At 44.7% G+C, this 20,863-nt stretch overlaps 1 protein-coding gene across 2 annotated transcripts in view; it reads right to left on the reverse strand.

The window, feature by feature from the left end:
• Window positions 1-641: 641 nt before the first annotated feature.
• DDC (dopa decarboxylase) overlaps window positions 642-20,863 on the reverse strand; it is a 120,592-nt gene continuing 100,370 nt past the window's right edge. For both annotated transcript variants that reach the window (XM_083188202.1, XM_083188203.1), the window contains 2 exons: window positions 14,710-14,930; window positions 642-5,670 (listed from right to left, as the gene is read on the reverse strand). In XM_083188202.1, coding sequence (XP_083044328.1) covers window positions 14,724-14,930 — 207 coding nt within the window. In that variant the 3' untranslated portion in view covers window positions 642-5,670; window positions 14,710-14,723. The remainder of the gene's footprint in view (window positions 5,671-14,709; window positions 14,931-20,863) is intronic.

Genomic DNA, 20,863 nt, shown 5'->3' on the forward strand with positions numbered 1-20,863 from the left:
TATCATTTCTCTTTTGCATTCTAGAAAATGATTGTCAGAATCTGATTGGTTGCTATGGGCAACACTGCCACTTACCTGTTTTTTAAGCTTTGGTAAATTTGCCCCTTTGGTTTCATACAGTTATCTTATGGTGTATACAAACAAGTGATACATGTATGTTCATGAAATAGAGTGAATAAAACCATATAGTGGCAAACCACGTTGAAAATGTGAGAATTCAGGAAAAAAAAATAACTTTTTTTCATTTAATATTTTATTCATTTTTCAGATTTTCCATAAAACAAACATATCCCATACATATTTATTGGTATGCACAAACATTATTTATAGAATGACTAGCAACATGTTCAACTTAACAGTAGTAACCTGTAAACTGAGAAATTAGTGGTCGGAAAATGGAATTGAATGAAATCTGACTTTTAATGAAAGTAAATTTTCTATAAACTATATGCCTACTCTATGGAGTGTTAATAAATAACAAATATTTGATAATGGGCCTGTATCAAGGGCTGTTGTCTGGTACGCAAAGGCGTGTGTGGGCTTGTGAGTAGCAATGAAGATGTCCTGCGATAAAATAATGCTACTTTTTTGATCGCTGCATGTATGCAAGTTGATTGACAGGAAGCCAGCGTTTGGGGGGGGACATTAAATGTTTTCTGGGAGTGTCAGAGAAAATGTAGGCATGCACAAGCATTTGAAGGGGAGATGTGTGATGACAGCTTCGGCCCCGATTCGGCTGCTTCTATTGCATCCGCCAAGTAAGTCCTGGGCTAGGCATCAACTGCACACAGTGGAAAAAAACGTTTGATGGTTAGCGGCTTGCGATTGGATTTGCAGCTATTCCACAGGCTTGCACAGGGCAGGATTTCACTCTGGTGGGTCAACATATACCCGATTGTAGGACTCTACAATTTAGCAGCCGTGCGATCAGGAAAGAATAACCCTCCAATATTTTAATTTTTCCAGGAGATAGGCATGTATATGATTAAAACATGGACAAAAATGATATTGCTAGTGTATGCCACACTTACCGTAGCTCCAGACCTAGGGCCGGCTGTACTAAGTATCGCATATGTGATACATCGTGCCAAATTTATTCATCCAAAGGGGAAATGCAAAAGAAGCCCATAGGCTTCTAATGGGTAAAGATAAAGATGGCAACCAGATTCAGGATCTGGAATGTATTGTATTCTGGAGCTTGGCACATGTAAAAATGCAGCTAAAACTCTGAAAACTGTATTTTTTTTTTAGTTTTAATCACATTTCCAGCTTAGTACAGTATATCCCATCCTTGTGATTTTTGTTTGCAGCCCCATAGAACTGTGTACAAAATTCAGTGAATCCAGGCCAATTCCAGGCAGCGAAGGGGTGAGAAGTGGTGCTGTTACTGTGTATGCACACAATTGCAATGACGACTCATCTCCCTTGCTCATAATTGAATGGACCCCCTAAAGAATTGGTAAGAATCCAGCTAAATTTTGCCATACAGTATAGAATCTGTATGTCATTTGTAGGAAAAATAGTATTGAAAAGTCCTCGGATGCGGAATTGCTGAGGTATCGCATGTGAGGCTGCATGGGATACCTTGCACAAGTGTATGGGGGCATTTAGGCCCTTATCCTGTTTCACTCGCAAAGGCAAATTTCTTCTCAAATGGACAAATCCATGTGCACTGCAGGTAATACCAGAGCTATCATTCAACTTCCTCTGCAATGTCTTATTGGTTAATTTTATGAAAACCATTTTTCTATCACTGCAATAGCCTAGAAAATGTTTATATTGCCCAGACTGGGATAAGTAATGTCCCTATAGGCTGGGCACATACTGCACAATGGGGCTAATTCAGCATGGATCACTAAATGGAGAATTCACAAATCTAGTGATTATCGGAAGACTGTGCATGTGTACCACTCAAATCAGTCATGCGCATGGGGAATTAGCAAAGAAAATGTGTATGGATTCTAATTATAGTGCTCTTGTAGTTTGACTGAATGAAAGCCAGCATTTAGCGGTGGAAACTGGTGTGTATGAAAAAATGTAGGCATGCTCAGTTATTTTTTGGGAGGATCTGTGGTGTCTTCGATGATTATTTCCACCCTGATTCAGTCAAAGATTAGTGGAAATCTCAGAACTACTCTCAATTGCACAGACAGTAAAATCTTTTCGATGGTTTGGGAGTTGCATATAGATTTGTAAAAAAAATAGCGTTAATCGATCCATTCACAATTTTGCAAAGGGCGGTTACTCTTTCTGTCTGGGCAGTGGCTTACTCCTCTCAGTCCATTTAGAATTTTCACATTATTATCCATGCTGAATTATCCCCAAACTTAGTACCAGCTGATGGAGCAACAACATGTACATTGCACCATGGTGCAGTGGCGCGATGCGTCCGTACATGCCGCATGTACTGTATCTAAAGGTTTGTCATTGGGATTGTCATCACCCTGACATGCAGCAGATGGGGTGACCCAGGAAACAGCCACCTGTCATGTGCAATTGAGGGTACACACTGGTCCTGATTCAGATTTATATGCAGTGCTGATGTTCACACAACTTAGCGATTATCAGTACAGCTAACTGAGCATGTGCAACAATCTCACTCGACAAGGCTTTTGTCATTCTCAGTGAAGGCTTATGCTTCTAGTGATTAACAGGAAGGGGCCATTTGGGGGAGGTAACAGGGAGTGGCAGCAAAAGACACATCACAGCCATATTATATGATATATTGCTTAGTGTGTACCCAGCTTTACTTTTCCTAATATATTCTTACAAACATGCACCTGAAACAGACTGTAGCCAGCTAACCCAGCTGTGCATGCTTGTGTTATTCCTTGTAACTTGTTACTATACCTTCTGCTCAATGAATGTCATTCAAATGTGGTTTGTACACGGTGCCGTAACTAGACATTATGGTGTCATGTGCCAGAAACAGAATTTGGTGCCCCCCATAATTAAAAATAGGGACAATGTGCATGCTGAAAGCACTCCAAAAATATAGAGGTGTAGCCACAAAATAGTACTAATTCACATTACACCATATGGTAGTGTCCGTTATTTACATTACACCGCACAGTAGTGGCTTTTATTCACATTACATTGCATGGTAGTACCCTATATTCACATTATACCGCATTGTAGTGTCCATAATTCACATTGCACAGCATAATAGTACCCTTTATACTTGTATCGCCACACACTTGTAACCTTATCCAAGTTGTGTCACAGTAAAGCCACTTATCCATGTTACATCACAGCAGAGCTCCTTATCCACGTTACAACACAAAAGAGTACCTTATAGTACACATTATGCCAGGTAGAGGGGACCTACACCTCATTTCATTTTCTCCTTCTCCTTATTCCTCCCTATCATCACCCCCCTTATTTTGTATTTCAAAGACTGATATGGGCATCACACTTGGGGCACAAGGAAACCTTTCCACAATACATCTATAGGGTCCATGTCTAGCTCAGACCTGGTCAAACTGTGGCCCTCCAGCTGTTGTGAAACTACACATCCCAGCAAACCTTGCCATAGTTTTAGCATTCCCTAATAGCAAAACTGTGGCAAGGCATGATCAGAGTCAGGTATACTTGCGTATACTAGGAAAGATTTGGATTGCTGTGCAACAGCCAGGATAGGAACAAGTAAAACAGTGACAGTACAGATATGATGATGGTCAGTGACAAGGGGAACATACTGTATATTTGCTAAGCTGCACAGCACACAGGCAGCCATTTAGCGGCGCCAATAAGTAGTTACAACAGCCAGCTAGGTAAACAGTAAAGAAACAGTACAGATATGGAACACTACAGGGGAGACAAGGGGTACATAGATTAGGCTGGGTAGCACAGATCCTAAGCAGCGATCAGTGGCACCATCTTGACTTTGCTACTCACAGGGCAGCAGTGAAAGGGCTTAACAGGCCATCTCCCCTTCAGCACACCACATCCAGCATGGATGGGTCCAGAGGCTGTCCTTCTGTGGGACTAGAGCAGGCATGACCAAAGTCAGGCCCGGGGGCCAATTGCGGCCTGTGCTGTCATTTCAAGCGTCCCGCAGCCTCCAGCTGGAAGCGGGCAGAGCATCAGATGTGGGAAGCACAGGACACTAAAGGTGGGGCCCCGGCAAGCGCGCCTTTACCTTGCTGTCTGCTGCAGTGAGAAGGTGGCGGCCGCCACAGTCAGATGTGTTTGTCGTCCTACCCCAGCTGCTGCAATCATATATCACCCTACTCCACAATCACAGTGACAGCAGTGTTTGGGGAGGTGGTGCAGTAAGGGGGAAGTTTGCTCCCATAACATGCAGAGCGGAGGAGGGCAGGAGCGGGAGCCCAAGCATCTCCTGTCCTTGCAGTGCCTGCTTTGCCTCTCCTTCCTCTGGCTCACACAAGGGGCTGGGAAACATACAGAGAAGGGAGGGGGCAGAGTGGGGGACATACAGCGAAAGAGGGTCAGGCTGGGGGACATACAGTGAATGGAGGCAGTGATGGCCATTCAGAGAAGGGGGAGCAGGGGCAGGCTGGGGGACATACAGTGAATGGGGGCAGAGTGGAGTACATAGTGAATGAGGGTCATACAGTAAATGGGAGTCATACAGTGAAGGAGGGTCAGGCTTGGGGACATACAATGAATGGAGGCACTGATGGACATTAAGAGAAGGGGGGCAGGCTGGGGGACAGAGTGAATGGGGGCAGAGTGGGGGACCATTCTGATGTAATTAATGATTCAAAGAATGTCAGGCTGAATGGTCGGCCCCCACACATTTACACTTCACCAAATCTGGCCCGCATCGCAAAAAGTTTGGACACCCCTGGACTAGAGGGATCATGTCAGGGGCCTTGACTGGAACTGCGACTGGAGGGAGAGCCAGTGTGGGGTGGTTGGGCGGGGAAAAGAGTCGTTGAGTCATTGAGGAGGGGAAGAGAGTCAGTGAGGCCACCCCTCTCCCGTTGCAGTTCTCCTGGGGCAGCCTGGAGCAGGAGCATCGATGGGGGGGGGGGGGGGGGGTACAGCAGCACTCAGTCAGGGGCTGCGGGCCGGAGATTCCAGCCAGTGCAGACAAGTGTCCTGCTGGCCAGGACGTACCTAGTGATCTTTCCTGGGGGTGTTTCCTGGGCCGATGGTGCTGCAGGAGGACCACAGCGCCGCCCGCCTTGTCTGGGTGTCGCCGCATCCTGCACCAGGGGACACTCGCTCACTTCCTCCAACCTCCTACCCTCCGCTCACCTCCTCCTCTGCCCTGCTGCTCCAGAAGCTGGAGATGGCAGATCGGAGCTCCACGTGTATGTGACCATGCCTGGCTCTTAACAGAAGCAGAGATGGGACATGTAGTTTCACAACAGCTGGAGGACCATAGTTTGGCCATGCCTGGTCTAGCTATTCAACTGCCAAACTGCCATCTATGCTGCATAAGCACCCTCATTACCAATAAAATATCAGATTTATTAATCTAGGGAAGAACATTTCATATACGACCTTTGAGTCTAACTTTTTGTTTAGGCTACATTTTGCAGGCAATAATGGCCAATCATTACAGTACACCAAAACATTAAATATATTTCACATAACCATCATTATTTTTGATCAACAAGAAAATAGACTCCAATAAAAATACTGAATGTGCAGCAAAATGTGTTTTTTCCTTTACTTTTCCATTCTCAGCATCTTGACCTAAGAAAACAAAACATTACATTGTGAGATAATTTGAATTGCATATAGCTTGTCTAAAATAATAGTGCTGTCTGTTACATGAAAGACAAGTTTGTCTGTTTGCTGGCATTGTAAAAGCCTAAGGAATGCTTGTAAATTCTCAATATATAATTTTATATTGTTCACAGTGAACGCAATGCACAATATAGTAAGGTACAGTACCTATTTGCAAGTGTCTCTGTTACTTTACAGGGAAACTAATGGGGCCCATATAGTAGGGGAGAAAGAGGGCATTTCCCCATTTTCCTGATTCCTGGGATGGGGCATTAGGGAAACCCAACTAGTTGGAAATCTTTAAATGGCCGATTCCATCCAGTTGTATTGGTAAGTGTTTTTGCTGATTCCCCAATGGATCACCAATTATTGATGTCCATCTTGGCAGAACAGATGGAACATGGGGAATTAGGCAGTAGATGTATGGCCCACATCATTTTTAAGAGGTCAGCCCTATTTAGTAGTTGTTATACAGATTCCATTTGTAGATAAATCACTTTAGAAAAGGGTGCCGGACGGGTTCCCGACAGTCGGGATCCCGACTGTCAAAACGCCGACAGCCGGGTGCCCGACGGCCACCCGCTATTTTTCCTCGTGGGGGTCCACGACCCCCATAGAGGGAGAATAGAATAGGTGGCACGCGTAGCGAGCCACCGTGCCCTCAGCGTGGCGAGCGCAGCGAGCCCGCAAGGGGCTTTTTTGCACTCGCCATGCTGTCTGACTCTGGCCAGTCGGGATCCCGACGTCGGGATAATGACTGTCGGGATCCCGACTGTCGGAGTCCCATACCACACCCTTAGAAAAATTGAAAAGCTGAGAACACAAGCTCAACACAATCCATAAAACAGTCCATATTTATTTTGGTTTAAGGTCATACTGTTTATCCCCACAATGTACACATCTGCTTAATATGTTGATGCTGTATACAAATTGGATGATGAAAATAATAATGCAGATCTTAAATTAAGCCAGAGAATAATTAATGCATTTTTCAAAGTCTACATCCCATTACGTTTGAGATGATGTGTGAAATTTAATAGGATGAAAGATTCAGAAAGTGAGAGATTTGGTAAGAATTCTGAAGTTTTTTAAAGCTGCAATCATTTACACTGCAAAATGAAACAAGTGTAAATGATTGGCGCGTTAAAAAAACCCTGGAGATTTCTCACTGAGTGGTAGATTTATTAAGCTCGGTGAAGTGATAAACTGTCTGTTTTTTATCTCCGGCCAATCAGCTCCTACCTGTCATTTTTCAAACCAAGACTGCAGAGGCGTAGGGAGGGCGGAGCCACCAGAGCTATTGCTCCGGGCGCCGATTGGTCGAATGGCGCCGCCGGCCCGCCCCCCCTCCGCAAATGATTCCTGCACAAGTTTAAAGTATCGGGCAGCGTGCGCCGGTGGCTGCCCTGCCCGGCACCTGCATCCTGCCCTTCTCACCCGGTCCCTGCCGCCAAGCGTCACGGACGATGTGGCCGGGCGGCAGGCCGACACTCCTATGCCCTCTCTAAATTGCTGCTGCTGCTCTGTCCGGCTTCCGAGCAGCGTAGCGTAGCAGGACTACAGACTCCTTCCAGAGTCACCTGCCTCTGCTAGATGGTGTTCTGCTGCTGCCCGTGACGCCCTGTGTTAACCCATTATTCAAGGTGGATTTTTTTTTATTTTACAGCTAATCAATGTTGTGAATAATGAACATAGTAATAACCTTGGGGTTTGGGGGAGGGGAGTCTTATATAGCGCAGCAGGTCCCGTTACAGTGTCTAATATAGCGCAGCAGATTCCGTTACAGGGTCTTATATAGCGCAGCGGATTCCGTTACAGTGTCTTATATAGCGCAGCGGATTCCGTTACAGTGTCTTATATAGCGCAGTGGATTCCGTTACAGTGTCTTATATAGTGCAGCAGATTCCGTTACAGCGTCTTATATAGCGCAGCAGATTCCGTTACAGTGTTTTATATAGCGCAGCAGATTCCGTTACAGTGTCTTATATAGTGCAGCAGATTCCGTTACAGTGTCTTATATAGCGCAGCAGGTCCTGTTACAGTGTCTAATATAGCGCAGCAGATTCCGTTACAGGGTCTTATATAGCGCAGCGGATTCCGTTACAGTGTCTTATATAGCGCAGCGGATTCCATTACAGTGTCTTATATAGCGCAGCGGATTCCGTTACAGTGTCTTATATAGCGCAGCAGATTCCGTTACAGCGTCTTATATAGCGCAGCAGATTCCGTTACAGCGTCTTATATAGCGCAGCAGATTCAGTTATAGGTTCTTATATAGCGCAGCAGATTCTGTTACATTGTCTTATATAGCGCAGCAGATTCCGTTACAGTATCTTATATAGTGCAGCAGATTCCGTTACAGTGTCTTATATAGCGCAGCAGATTCCGTTACAGTGTCTTATATAGCGCAGCAGATTCAGTTATAGGTTCTTATATAGCGCAGCAGATTCCGTTAGTTTCTTATATAGCGCAGCAGATTCCGTTACAGTGTCTTATATAGCGCAGCAGATTCTGTTACAGCGTCTTATATAGCGCAGCAGATTCAGTTATAGGTTCTTATATAGCGCAGCAGATTCTGTTACATTGTCTTATATAGCGCAGCAGATTCCGTTACAGCGTCTTATATAGCTCAGCAGATTCCGTTACATCGTCTTATATAGCACAGCAGATTCGTCTACAGTGTCTTATATATTTCAAATGTAACATGCAAACACATGTTAGCCACGCCCCCAATTCATTTCCGGGGGGGGGGGGGGGGGGGCGCAAAATATGCCCTTGCTCCAGACACCATGACACCTAGCTACACCGCTGCAAGCCTGTAACTTCACAGGTAGGAGCTGATTGGCCGGTGATAAAAACCAGACAGTTTATCACTTCACCAAGCTTAATAAATCTACCCCCAAATCTCTCACTTTCTGAATCTCTCATCCTATTACATTTCCCCCAAGGGGTAATTTTGTTATACATGAAAGTATTCTCAGACTGGCCACTGACATTTGGGCTAATTCAGGTTGGATTGCATTCTGCACGTGTGTAGAACAGGACCCGTTCTGTGCATGTGCAGATTGGGTCCAGCAATCGCAGTGCAAAATAGCGAACACCTCTGCCTGATTAACGGGCAGGGTGTTCAGAGGTGGGGGCAGCTGGCAACATGAATCCATTTCCTGGGAGTGGCCAGGCCAAGGAGTTCATCATGAGGTACAGTTTTCTTGGCCTTTCAAGCTGCCCCAACAGGCAGCCTGAGTAAGGTCAGACTTAAGCTGCCCATACACACTGCAATGCTGTCGCATCACATCAAGTACAAAAAGCATGCAATGTGTTAAAGCAGCATGCTTCTTGTACTAGATGCAATGTGATCTAGTACAAAGAGAACGGACTGCACAGACTTTATGTGATGTGTTGTGTGAGGGAGCATCGCAAACGATGGTTGCAATTTTCCTTACACTGCAATCACTTTTATGTGATCACAAATGCATTTGCATTGCCATGGGTCGCATATGCCATCGTAATGTACTCAGGCTGCCTGTAGCTGAGTGGCTTGTGAGGCCAAGGAAACTGTGCCTCGTGTCACAGGCTGGCCACTCCCCGAAGTGCCAGCCATCCTCACCCTTGTCCGTCACCCCGAATGCGTTTGCCTGTCACTTGTGTGATCCAAACTGAATAAGCCCCATAGTGTCGTTATTACAAACACAATACAGGACTTTATTGACCTCTGATAATGTAATTATCCAGTAGTTGTATTATATTCTACAGCAGTGGTTCTCAAACTGTGGGTCCTGACCCCAAAGTGGGTCCCCACCTTCTCAGTGTGGGGTTGCGACTCCATGTTTCTGACCATCAGGCTGGTGACTTTCCTAATCTCAGTCAGTGATTCAAGGAGTCTGAAAAATCTGTTGAATTGTCTTTTCTTCAGGCTCATTCCATCATTTTGTGCCTCCACAATGCTGCCATGTATGTGCTGTCTGCTGACCACACATGTGATATGATGACCTTCTGTAGTAATTAGCTGGGGTCCTGTCATTTTTATTGTCTGATGGAGTCCCAGAGCAAAATAGTTTGAGGAATCCTGTTCTAGAACATGAACACTATTAGTTGTGTTTTTGGTGTGATGGCATTTATTAAAATTGCTATGTGCAACAGCAGCTGTCAAAGAGCTATATTTGGTCAAAATATTTCAGATGTATTTTTTATTTTTTGGTACTTGCATTTCAGTAATAAACCACCAGAGGGTGCCATTGTTAAATGTCTAATATGAATAGTGCCAGATTAGTAGTCTATTACTACTGTACAGTACATCATCAATGGACAGTTTTATGGCAAAACTTGTAAATTTGTACTGGGGATTTCCTGACCACAGTGAAAATCACTCATGACAGGTGGACAATATACCCACAGTCTTTATCCTTAAACAAGTGTTTTAATGGGACGTTTATTTTACTTTATTTTTTGCATTATGCACAGAAGACTAAAAACTGTGCTAAAAATAATTTTAATTTATGAAACTGGAAAGATGAGGAGTCAAAATATTATATGCACAGATTTTCCTTTTATGCACAGTTGTCCCTAATTATGAACCTTATCCATACCAAGGAACACTATACATTCTGATCTTAGGGACTGACTTGGAAAATTATTTTGTGCTTCTCACAGAGATGTTGGCACTCAAAGGGTTAAATCAAATCCACCAGAATCCCCTGTCTCTTTGGAAATGTGACGGAAGTGGGGCCAGGAAGAGATAACCCCAAGCACGACATCAGCCGACATTAGCCACAGGCTCCAACTGTGCTGCTTCCCCACCCAGCACAACAAGAAGCCACAGCCAGTTCCCATTCCAGAAGGGATGGACAAAGGGCCTAATTCAGCTAAACACTGGGTGTTCCACTGATCCAGTCCTATTTACGCCCCCGGCCTTCCCTCCCTACAACAAATGGCCTGTTGAGTGTGTAACTTGCCGAAGCCCTTCAGTGTTGGGGTTTACACATGCGCACAGATGTGCATGCACAAACCCTGACCATTGGGGCTGGGGCCGAATTCAGATCGCTACAAGCAATCATGAATCAGCCTATAAGTGTCAGTGAAAGAAGCTGCAGATGCAAAAAAACATCAGGACATTGCAAAACACCTGAACTTAGACAGCAAAGTTAAAGGTGAGGTCAATAAATGAGTGGAGGGTTGTGAATTGGAGTGGAGGGCTCCCTAATTATAGTATGCAATCTGGAGAGCTCATCTTCTGGTCCATCATGTAAAGTGAAAGCCACCTGCTGACTGGGCTGATACGCAGCAGAGGAAAAAAGGATTGTCAGTGGAAACAAAGTAAAAAAACAGAACTGGAGCGGACCCAGAACACTGGAACAGACAGACTTCGTTCTAGAGATGGTCAACTCTTTTTTTTCTTCAGTGAGCGGCTCTGAACAGTTCCGCTCCTGGAAAAGAAATTGATCTTTGGAATGGGTCAGAGTGAACTGCTTACCGGCTAGCGGACACAGAGGAGATAATGGACAAGTAGATTGCTCGCTGTAAAATAGTAGTGGTTAGGGAGACGACTCTTCTCCATGTTTCCAAGGACTGCTACCCAGAAGTGGGTCTGTGTAACCACCCGCTGTTAAGACCTACCTGCTCCTGCATATAGTGACATCATTGGGGCTGACCCCTATCCCTGCACTGTGACATGGTGTAGAGGGGTATGGGTAAAAACCGTACCCGGACAAGACCCCGGACCGCCGGATTGGACATCAAAATCTGCAGTCGGGAGCTTGTAATGTCCGGTACGGGGGGTTCTCATCCTGGGGGTGTCCTGTCCAGGGGGGCTTCACGTGACAGCTGTTACCAGGGATAGGAGGGGGGAGAGAATAAAGCCTCCCTGTATGGTCTGGGCATGTAGCAAAAAACAGGACGGTCCAGACCACACGGGGAGGCTGTAATCTCCCCTTCCCCATGTCCCTGGTGAAAGCTATCACAGGCTTCCCCCCAGACAAGACACCCCCAGGACGGGACACTACAAGCTCCGGACTGCAGATTTTGATGTCCGGTCCGGGGTCTGGATTTCACATTGTCCTGGTGTGGAGTTCTCTCTCTCTTTAGCATGCATTTATGGCCAGGCTGTTATAGGGAAAAGTGAAGTTTCCTATAAATTCGGAATCTTATGCATTTTAGCCTGTGCCAGAGATCATGCGGGTTGCAATTGCGGGTGTCTAGCTGAGTTGCTGTACTCTTAGCAATTCTAAGCGTGACTTTATGCAACCTGTTGTAATGCTATTTACTATGCGGGCTGCAAGGTGTGTATAAATGTGTAGAGTCCGGTACTTGGTTATAGTGGTACCATATTATCTGGGCTTAGCAGGGTTTAATTGTGCAGAAAACTATTAGGCGTGCAAAGTCTTGTGATTCAGCTCTGTTTGTGTGTATCATTGTTTCTTTCATTGTTTGATTCTATCTCTGGCAGTGTGCATTGTAGCAGTGGTAGTGTGTACTATAGCAGTAGTAGCAGTATGCACTGTGGGAACAGTCATCATGCATACGGGAGAGAGGGGAGCTGCAGGGGAGCCGAGAGAGGGGGGGAGAGGGTACTAATTACCCGGGCCCAGGCTTGCTGAAGGGACCCCTCCCTTTCCCCTCCATCCCTCCCAGGAAGCAACAGTAGCACACACTTCTACAGCATGTGCTGTGCTGACAGCAGGCTCAGCATGAGTGTCTCACTGACAGTGTGAGAGGTCATGCTGAGCCTGCAGTCAGCACAGCACATGCTGTAGGTGTGTGCTGCTTCTGAGATTACAGTTTTTAGAGTTTTCTTTCACCCTCCTCTAAACATTTTGGGGGCGTGGCCTAAGTGTGGGAGGTTCCCACAACACACACACTTAGGCCACGCCCCCAACATTTTACCGGGGCCCGGCATTCCTCTCGGCTGCCCTGGGGAGCTGCATAGGGTGGTGGGAACTGGGAAAAATATGAGCCATTGAACAGTGATTGGAAAAGAACCATCTCGATCCAGAAACCTCAGCTAAATCTTCACATTTCAAGGCTCACTCGGTTCCTATAGAAGAACTGGCTCAATTGTGAGTCATTAAATTGTACCATTCTGGAGCTTGTAGTATCGCCGGGGAGATGGGGAAGGGCAGATTACAGTCTACCTGTATGGTCTGGACCATTCTTGATTTTACTACATCCCCTGACCATACATGGAGGCTATAATCTACTGATTTTACTGGAATCCATACCAGATGGACTTCGCCTGGACAAATACCCTCTTGCTGGACACTACAAGCTCCGTAATGACACAGTTCGATGCCTGTAGTCTGTCCGAGGTTCTGGGGATCGGTCTGGTTCCAGTTTTTACCCATGTCAGCAGACATGCAGGTGCTGCCTGTAGGCGGGGCTAACAAGTCCCCATTGCAGTCCTGGGCAGTGATGTTCTGTGACCCTGGATCCACAAAATGCCATCACTGATTTATAGGTGGGCACTTTACTGATGTTTGTGCAGTTGAGTCATTTTTTTACTACTACGGATGCAAAAAGACCTTCCTGCACAAGCATGGACCTAAATATATGATGATAGTCAAAGCTGCATGCAGGATAGATGGCATTAGTGATGGCAGCTGAGTACCATGGTTTATACTTTTAGAAGGTCATGTCGACCTTTTGACTGTTGACTTTTCCCTTATCGACCATAAGCTTGTGTCAACCTTTTCACAGTATCAACCAAAAGGTATGTGAACCCATTTTAGCTGTCGACCATTAGTGGAAAATATGAACTGTTGTGGGTACCAGGGTTGGGAAACACTACTTTACATCTTCTATTGGGCCAAATGTACAGTACTAAGCTTCAAAAAGGGATAAAGTAGATAGTGAAAAACAATGACAGTCAGCTCCTAACTGTCATGTTACAGGCTGGGTTTGAATAATGACAGAAGCTGATTGTCTATCTGTGCTATTTTAAACCACCCCTACGTGCACCCTAACCCTCCAGCTTGTCTCCTATCCCTAATCCCCCTTCTAAATGCATAGTCCTAACCCTCCCTCCCCGCAGCATAACCCTAACCCCCCCCCACACACACACACACACACACACACACACACAGCCAAACCCTAAAGGCCCCCATACATTGGGACGTTTTCGGCTGATTTCGGCGAATTCCGGCCGATTCCGACGGCACTGGTGGGACAACAGATGTCTCGCAATTGGATCCACCACTGGCGCACACCTATGTGCAGCGGCGGGGTCTGTTCAGCAGGGGGCAGGCAGTGGGGTCCGGTCATCGGGGACAGAGCGGCGGCTGGAGCTAATAGCAGCATTTGCCCAGCAGCGGCGCAGGAAGCAGCTGGTGAATTTGAAAAATTATATTGAAAAGCCTGGCCTGATGCTGATTGGCTGAGAGAATATGATGCACCTGTAATGGGGGTGTAGAGGACTGGAAGAAGTCTCTCAGGGAAATTTAGTTTTTCATCTACAACTGATCCATCTAAGTTGATTGGAGATTGCATAGGTGATATTCACATTGTTTTTAAAAAATGTAAGCATTATAATAAAAATCAGCCACTTTGTCACATAAAAATAATAATATTACCAACAATTAGAGCACTAATTCTGGGGAAAATGAGATGGAAACATTAACATATTAGTTGGCAGTAAACAACAAAATGGTAGGGGCCAGATGGGCCTGATTCTGGTTCACTTGCAAAAGCAAATTCTCTCTAATGGAAAAAGAAACTGCAGGTGGGGCTGATGTAGCATGTTCAGAGAGAGTTAGATTTTGGTGTCATTTTGTTTCTGTGCAGGGCAAATACTGGCTGCTTTATTCTTACACTGCAATATAGATATTAGTTTGAAGTACAAACCCCACCCAAATCTACATCTGCCCCACTGCAGTGCACATGATTTTGTCCATTAAAAAGAGAATCTGCCTTTGCAAATGAACCAGAATCAGGCCCCAAATTTGTTGGGTTGTAACCCAAAAGTATAAACCTCTTGCATCCAGGTATACATAGAAATGACAGTGGCACAACTCTTACCATGCTGGTTTATGCTACATTCGTTCCCCTTCTGTCTTTAGGACTTCAGTCGCCAATGCTTCAATGTGCTTCCAGGCAAATGTAATGTGTTTTGATTCAACAGTTCGAGCACAAACAGCAAAACGTAAAATAAACGTATCCCCCAAGCTTCCTGGCACTATATGGATTTTCTTTAAATTGTTTATCATCTGTAGGAGAGCTTTGTTTCTTTCATTGGGCCCCTATATTCAAAAAGAATGAAAAACAGAAAATGTGAAATGCTAAGGCATTAACATTATCCAAATGGGTTCTGGTTGATAGAGCTACAGGGGGAAATTTACTAAGGTGGAAGTTATATTTCACATGGGATGTTGCTGTGAGCAACCAATCAGAATTTCCTTATTTATGTAGCACCTTCTAGAACAGTCTTTTTCAACCGGTGTGCCGCGGCCAGTTCACTGGTGTGCCACCAGGCTGTGGGTCACGGCGACTCAACCAAATAGTCGCCGGCAGCGATGGAGCCTGTCACTGTAAATAGTGACATGCAGGGGCGGACGGCTCGGGCTTGTGTGCATGCGTGTGTGCACGGTGACGCTGTCTGGAGCTGACGCCAGGGCGTGCCTGTGCGTAGCAGGCGCCAGGAACGTCAGATCAGCCTGTGCGCTCTGCAGGCGTGTCCCGGCACATGCACAAAAGGCCCCCACGGACGGTGGGGTTCTGTCGGCACCATCTATGGGACAGGTGCATGGAATAACTAATGAGGGGCATTTGTGTGTGGAATTACTAAGGGGGGCATTTGTGTGTGGAATTTCTAAGGGGGAGCTGGTGCTTGGCATATCTAAGGGGGGGGGGGGGAGGGTGGCATTTGATATTATATGTATTATATTTTAAAAATGTTTTTAAAGTCTTGCCCGCTGTGCCACAAGCTGAAAAAGGTTGAAAATCACTGTTCTAGAAGATAATAGATAGTTTCTGATTGGTTGCCCATAGCAACATTCCATCTGAAACAGAACTCCCATCTTAGTAAATTTCCCCCACAGTGTCTAGATAGCCAGTCAATGTGTCTATACGAAAAGACCAACATGCAATAGATGGACAGGAACAAAAGATCAACATTAAGGGTGGACAGTGTCAAAAGGTCGACATGAAAAAGCTAGACACATGACAAGGTCAACATGAGTTTTTCTTGATTGAAAAAAAGCAAAACGGTTTGTTCTAACTTCACTATCCATGTCGGCATAGAAAGAGAATATAATACTGAGCCTTGTGAAATGTGAAAAACTCACGTTGACCTTTTCAAGTGTTTACCTTTTTCATGTCAACCTTTTGATCGGCTCGACCTTCCCATGTCGATTTTTTTTACCATGTCTACCTTTTGATCCTGTTAACCTATTGCATGTTGACATTTTGGGGTTGACGTATCGACTGTATCTAATAATCCACACACATATGGGTTCATAGTTACAAAGAACATATGGTACATGTATGAAGCTGTGATAAAAGAGGAGACGTGAGCCAGCAGAGAAGTGGCCCATGGCAACCAATCAGCACTGAAGTAACATCTCTAATGTGCATAATATAAAATTATACGGAGCAGCTGATTGGTTGCCATGGGCCACTTCTCCTCTGATCGCTCCTCCCTTATCACTGCTTCATACATCTACCCCATAGTCGACCAGCAAAGTGGTGACAGTAAATTGGAGTGCTTATCTGTACTAACTCTAACTGTATTATTGTTCCATGAAGAACTGGAAAAGACCATCCAAGGTGGGCTTCAGAATATTACCACTTATCTATTTATTATCAACATACTCTGCAGCTCATCACAATAGGAGACAAACACAAACAATAAGAAGCAAGACTTTGAGTAAACAGTGAGAAATGAAGGGGGCCACTCACATATAGTAGAATGCCACAGTTTATATATTGGTCCAACCAGATTGCAAAGAAAAAAGTAGTTTGTGAGAGACTATGGGGGTAATTCAGTACCACTTGCAAAACAGTGGTGTTCTTTGCTTAACGCCGCCCAGGCCGAACGCCCGCATCCCAACTGCTGAATCCCCTGAGCAAGAATATGAGAACACATCCCCTCGCACGCAGCCGCTGGCAGGAGAATTCATTGGATGGTTGCCGACCATCGAATGATTTCTCCAGTCTTTGCAAAGAAAAGCCAGTCTGAAATGACTTATACTTAAGAGCGATAGGGCGAAGACTGGGCGGGCAGTTGATGTCCTGTGACGTCAGCTGTCTGCCCCCAGCAGGCATCAGCCTGCCCGTGTTCCCTGGGGAACAGACATTGGGCCAGATGTACTAAGCTTCAAAAGTGATAAAATGGAGAGTGATAAGCAGCCAGCCAATCAGCTCCTACCTGCCATGTCACAGGCTGCGTTTGAAAAATGTCAGGCAGGAATTGATTGGATGGTTGTTTATCACTCTCCATTTTATCATTTTTTAAGCTTAGTACATCTGGCCCAGTGTGAGGGCGTTTCCCGGTCCAGCCCTGGCCCTCCCTCCATACACCAAACAGCCCAGGCGAGGGTGTAACTCACCAAATCCATTCGCTGCACTCCATTGAGAACTATTGTTGATTGGCCATAAACCATCAATGATTATGAATCATCAATAGTCGATGGCCATCCATACTCTGCATCTCCATCATTACAGGGAACAGCTTAGGGAGTTTAATGAGCATGCAGCAGCACCAACACCTACTGTCCTCCTCACTTGGTTAGTGCTTGTGTATTGTGTTTACTCTATGTATGCAGCATTTTTGTTTTGTGTATATGTATGTATGCTGTGCATATTGGCCCTTTTCAGATCTGAGCTCAGACACAATTTGTTCTCAAAATGGGCAAAACCATGTGCACTGCAGGTGGGGCAGATGTAACATGTAGAGAGAGAGTTTGTGTGAGTTATTTTGTTTCAGTGCAGTGTAAATACTGGCTGCGTTATTTTTACACTGCCATTTAGATTTCAGTTTCAACACACCCCATGCAAATTTAACTCTCTCTGCACAGGTTACATCTGCAGTGCACATGGTTTTGCCCATTTGAGAACAAATTTGTACTGCAATCAGATTTGAATAAGGGCCACTGTGTGTATATGTATGTATGTATGCATTTATGTATGAATGCAGTGTGTGTGTGTGTGTGTGTATATATATATATATATATATACACACACACACAGTATATACTGTATATATATATATATATATATATATATATATATATATATATATATACACAGCGCTGGTGCAAGGCACCTCAGCACCCCAGGCGGGGGGGGCATCCCGCCGCCCACCTGCTCCGGCCACCGGCGAGTCACTGTACAGGGATGGGGTGGTGCAGGCACCGCAGCAAGTCAGCGGTAGTGCAGGTGACTTGCTCCAGCGTACAGCGCACGGTCCACGGGCGGGCAGCATTATGCATGTTCACGGACGGGAGGGGAGGGGGGTGCGGGCAACCCGCAGCAAGTCAGCGGTAGTGCAGGTGACTTGCTTCGTCGCACGGTCCACAGCATTGGTGCGTTAACTGGATTTATGGGGGGATGAGCCTGGTGCAGATGCCACTCACCTTGCTCCACACCGCTGACCTGCTCGCAAGTGCTGCCCTCCAGTGGCCGGCGCCCCAGGTAAATGCCTAAGGCTGCCTAGTGGTGGCGCCAGCCCTGTATATATATATATATATATATATATATATATATATATATAACACAATACTCCACGACGCGCTTAACAATATCAAACAGAAGAACTTTCTTTTAACAATATGTACTGAGGCTGCTATACCACAATGTTACCCGAGGGCCGGGTAACTTACATACAACATACACTTCCCAAATGTGGTTCAGCGCCCTTTACTCAATTGATAGTCCATACGTCATTTCTCCAAGATAACAATTTATTAAAATCTTCAAAGTTTGATTGACCGTCTGGCTGTACAACAGAATCCCAACGCGTTTCGTCCTAAGACTTCATCAGGGGATTGTATACAGTCCGAATATTAAATTTCTTATTGAAACGACTAGGAGTTGCGATGTCGGTGAACAATTATTACACCAAAAAAAATATATGATATGTCTCCTGTCCTTCTCTTGTAAGCCCTATGAGGCTAACCAATTGCACTGGTAGAGATTAGTTTGTTCTGAAAAGTAGAACTACTATCCTTCCTTGCAAGAGATAGAGGTCCCTGAGAGAGACTGTAACAGGCCGATCTCTTTTCAGAACAAACTAATCTCTACCAGTGCAATTGGTTAGCCTCATAGGGCTTACAAGAGAAGGACAGGAGACATATCATATATTCTTTTTGGTGTAATAATTGTTCACCGACATCGCATCTCCTAGTCGTTTCAATAAGAAATTTAATATTCGGACTGTATACAATCCCCTGATGAAGTCTTAGGACGAAACGCGTTGGGATTCTGTTGTACGGCCAGACGGTCAATCAAACTTTGAAGATTTTAATAAATTGTTATCTTGGAGAAATGACGTATGGACTATCAATTGAGTAAAGGGCGCTGAACCACATTTGGGAAGTGTATATATATATATATATATATATATATATATGTGTGTGTGTGTGTATCTATGTATGAATGCATGCTGTGTGTTGTGTATGTATGTATGTATGTATGTATAATGTATGTGTGTTATATATGCTGTGTATGGATGCTTTGTGTTTTGTGTGTATATATATGTATGGCTTGTGTTTGTATATACGGATGGTGTAATGCATAGCATTACTGCCTCACAACACTGAGGTCATTGGTTCTATTCCCACCATGGCCATAACTGTTTGTACATTCTCCCCGTACTTGCGTGGGTTTTCTCTGGGTACATCGGTTCCTTCCCACAATCCAAAAATATACGGGTAGGCTAATTGGCTCCCAACAAATTAACCCTAGAATGTCTGTGTGTACGTGTACTTGTGGTAGGGAATATACTGTAGATTGTAAGCTCCACTGGGGCAGGGACTGATGTGAATTTTCAAATATTCTCTGTAAAGCGCTGTGGGGGATATGTGTGCGCTATATAAGAAACTGTTAATAAATAAATAAATGTATGATGTGTATGTATATATGTACTGTATGTATGCATGCTGTGTGTGTGTGTTGGATGTATGTACACTATAAACGTGTACATTTGGTGTATGCATGCTGCATTTGTGTTGGGTGCATGTTTGTATGTTTATTTAGTCCTTAGGCCCCTTCTTGGATGCTCTTTTTATTCTATTATGCTCTGTATGGTATGATGATCTCTGTATGGTACGACAGTGTTTAGGATGCTCATCTATATTGTAGGACGGTAACATGGATGTTCTCTGTATGGTTTGGCAGTTACTAGGATGATCTCTGTATTAACTGGTTGTTGGTAGCATACTCTCTAATATATCGTGAAGGGTGTGGATCATTAGGTCTCCAGCATGTTGGTCGACAGTCATTAGGTCGACATGCATTTAGGTTGACATGCATTAAGGTCGACATGCAGGAAGGTCGGCGTGGGTTAGGTTGACAGGGTCATTAGGTCCACACAAGCATTAGGTCGACATTGGGGAAGGTCGACAGTCAAAATGTCGACATACTGTACCTCTCACATTTCATATTATGCTAGCCCACAACGTTACACCATTTCCTAACATTGAAGTAATTTCTCCAGCCCTGGCATTAGAAACAATAAAGCTATTAGGGCTATTGTTAATATGTTTGTGTTACTATTGTGCACATCTATGTATACTCAAATAGTATAATATGTCTGTTCTACATTCAAAGCCTTTTAATAATAAAAACACATTTGTTCACAGTTCCCCCCTGTAAACAATGAGGAATTTTACAGACCATCTGAAAATAGGATGGTTATAGCTGCTTTTCACCTCAGCAGGGGATCAATCTGAAATGTGGCACAAGTACAAAGGAAGACCATTCTCTCCTACTTGACCCAGCAGCATCCCATATTACCCTTTTCACAGGACATCTCTCAGTATTCAGCAGCTGGCAGCATCAAAAGTGTGAGAACTGGGGCACCAAATTGACTAAGTGGGAAGAAGCTAGGGTATAATCAGATTGCAATAAAATAAATAAACAGGATCACACGCAATCTTTTGAGCTTCAAAGCACTGAAGTAAATCATTTAATTGCATTTTGTATGAAGTGGGTATTGTTCAACACTCTTCCAAAG

The sequence above is a fragment of the Crinia signifera genome, chromosome 5, assembly GCF_055691185.1.
Source record: "Crinia signifera chromosome 5, ASM5569118v1, whole genome shotgun sequence".
In the NCBI taxonomy this organism is placed as follows: domain Eukaryota; kingdom Metazoa; phylum Chordata; class Amphibia; order Anura; family Myobatrachidae; genus Crinia; species Crinia signifera.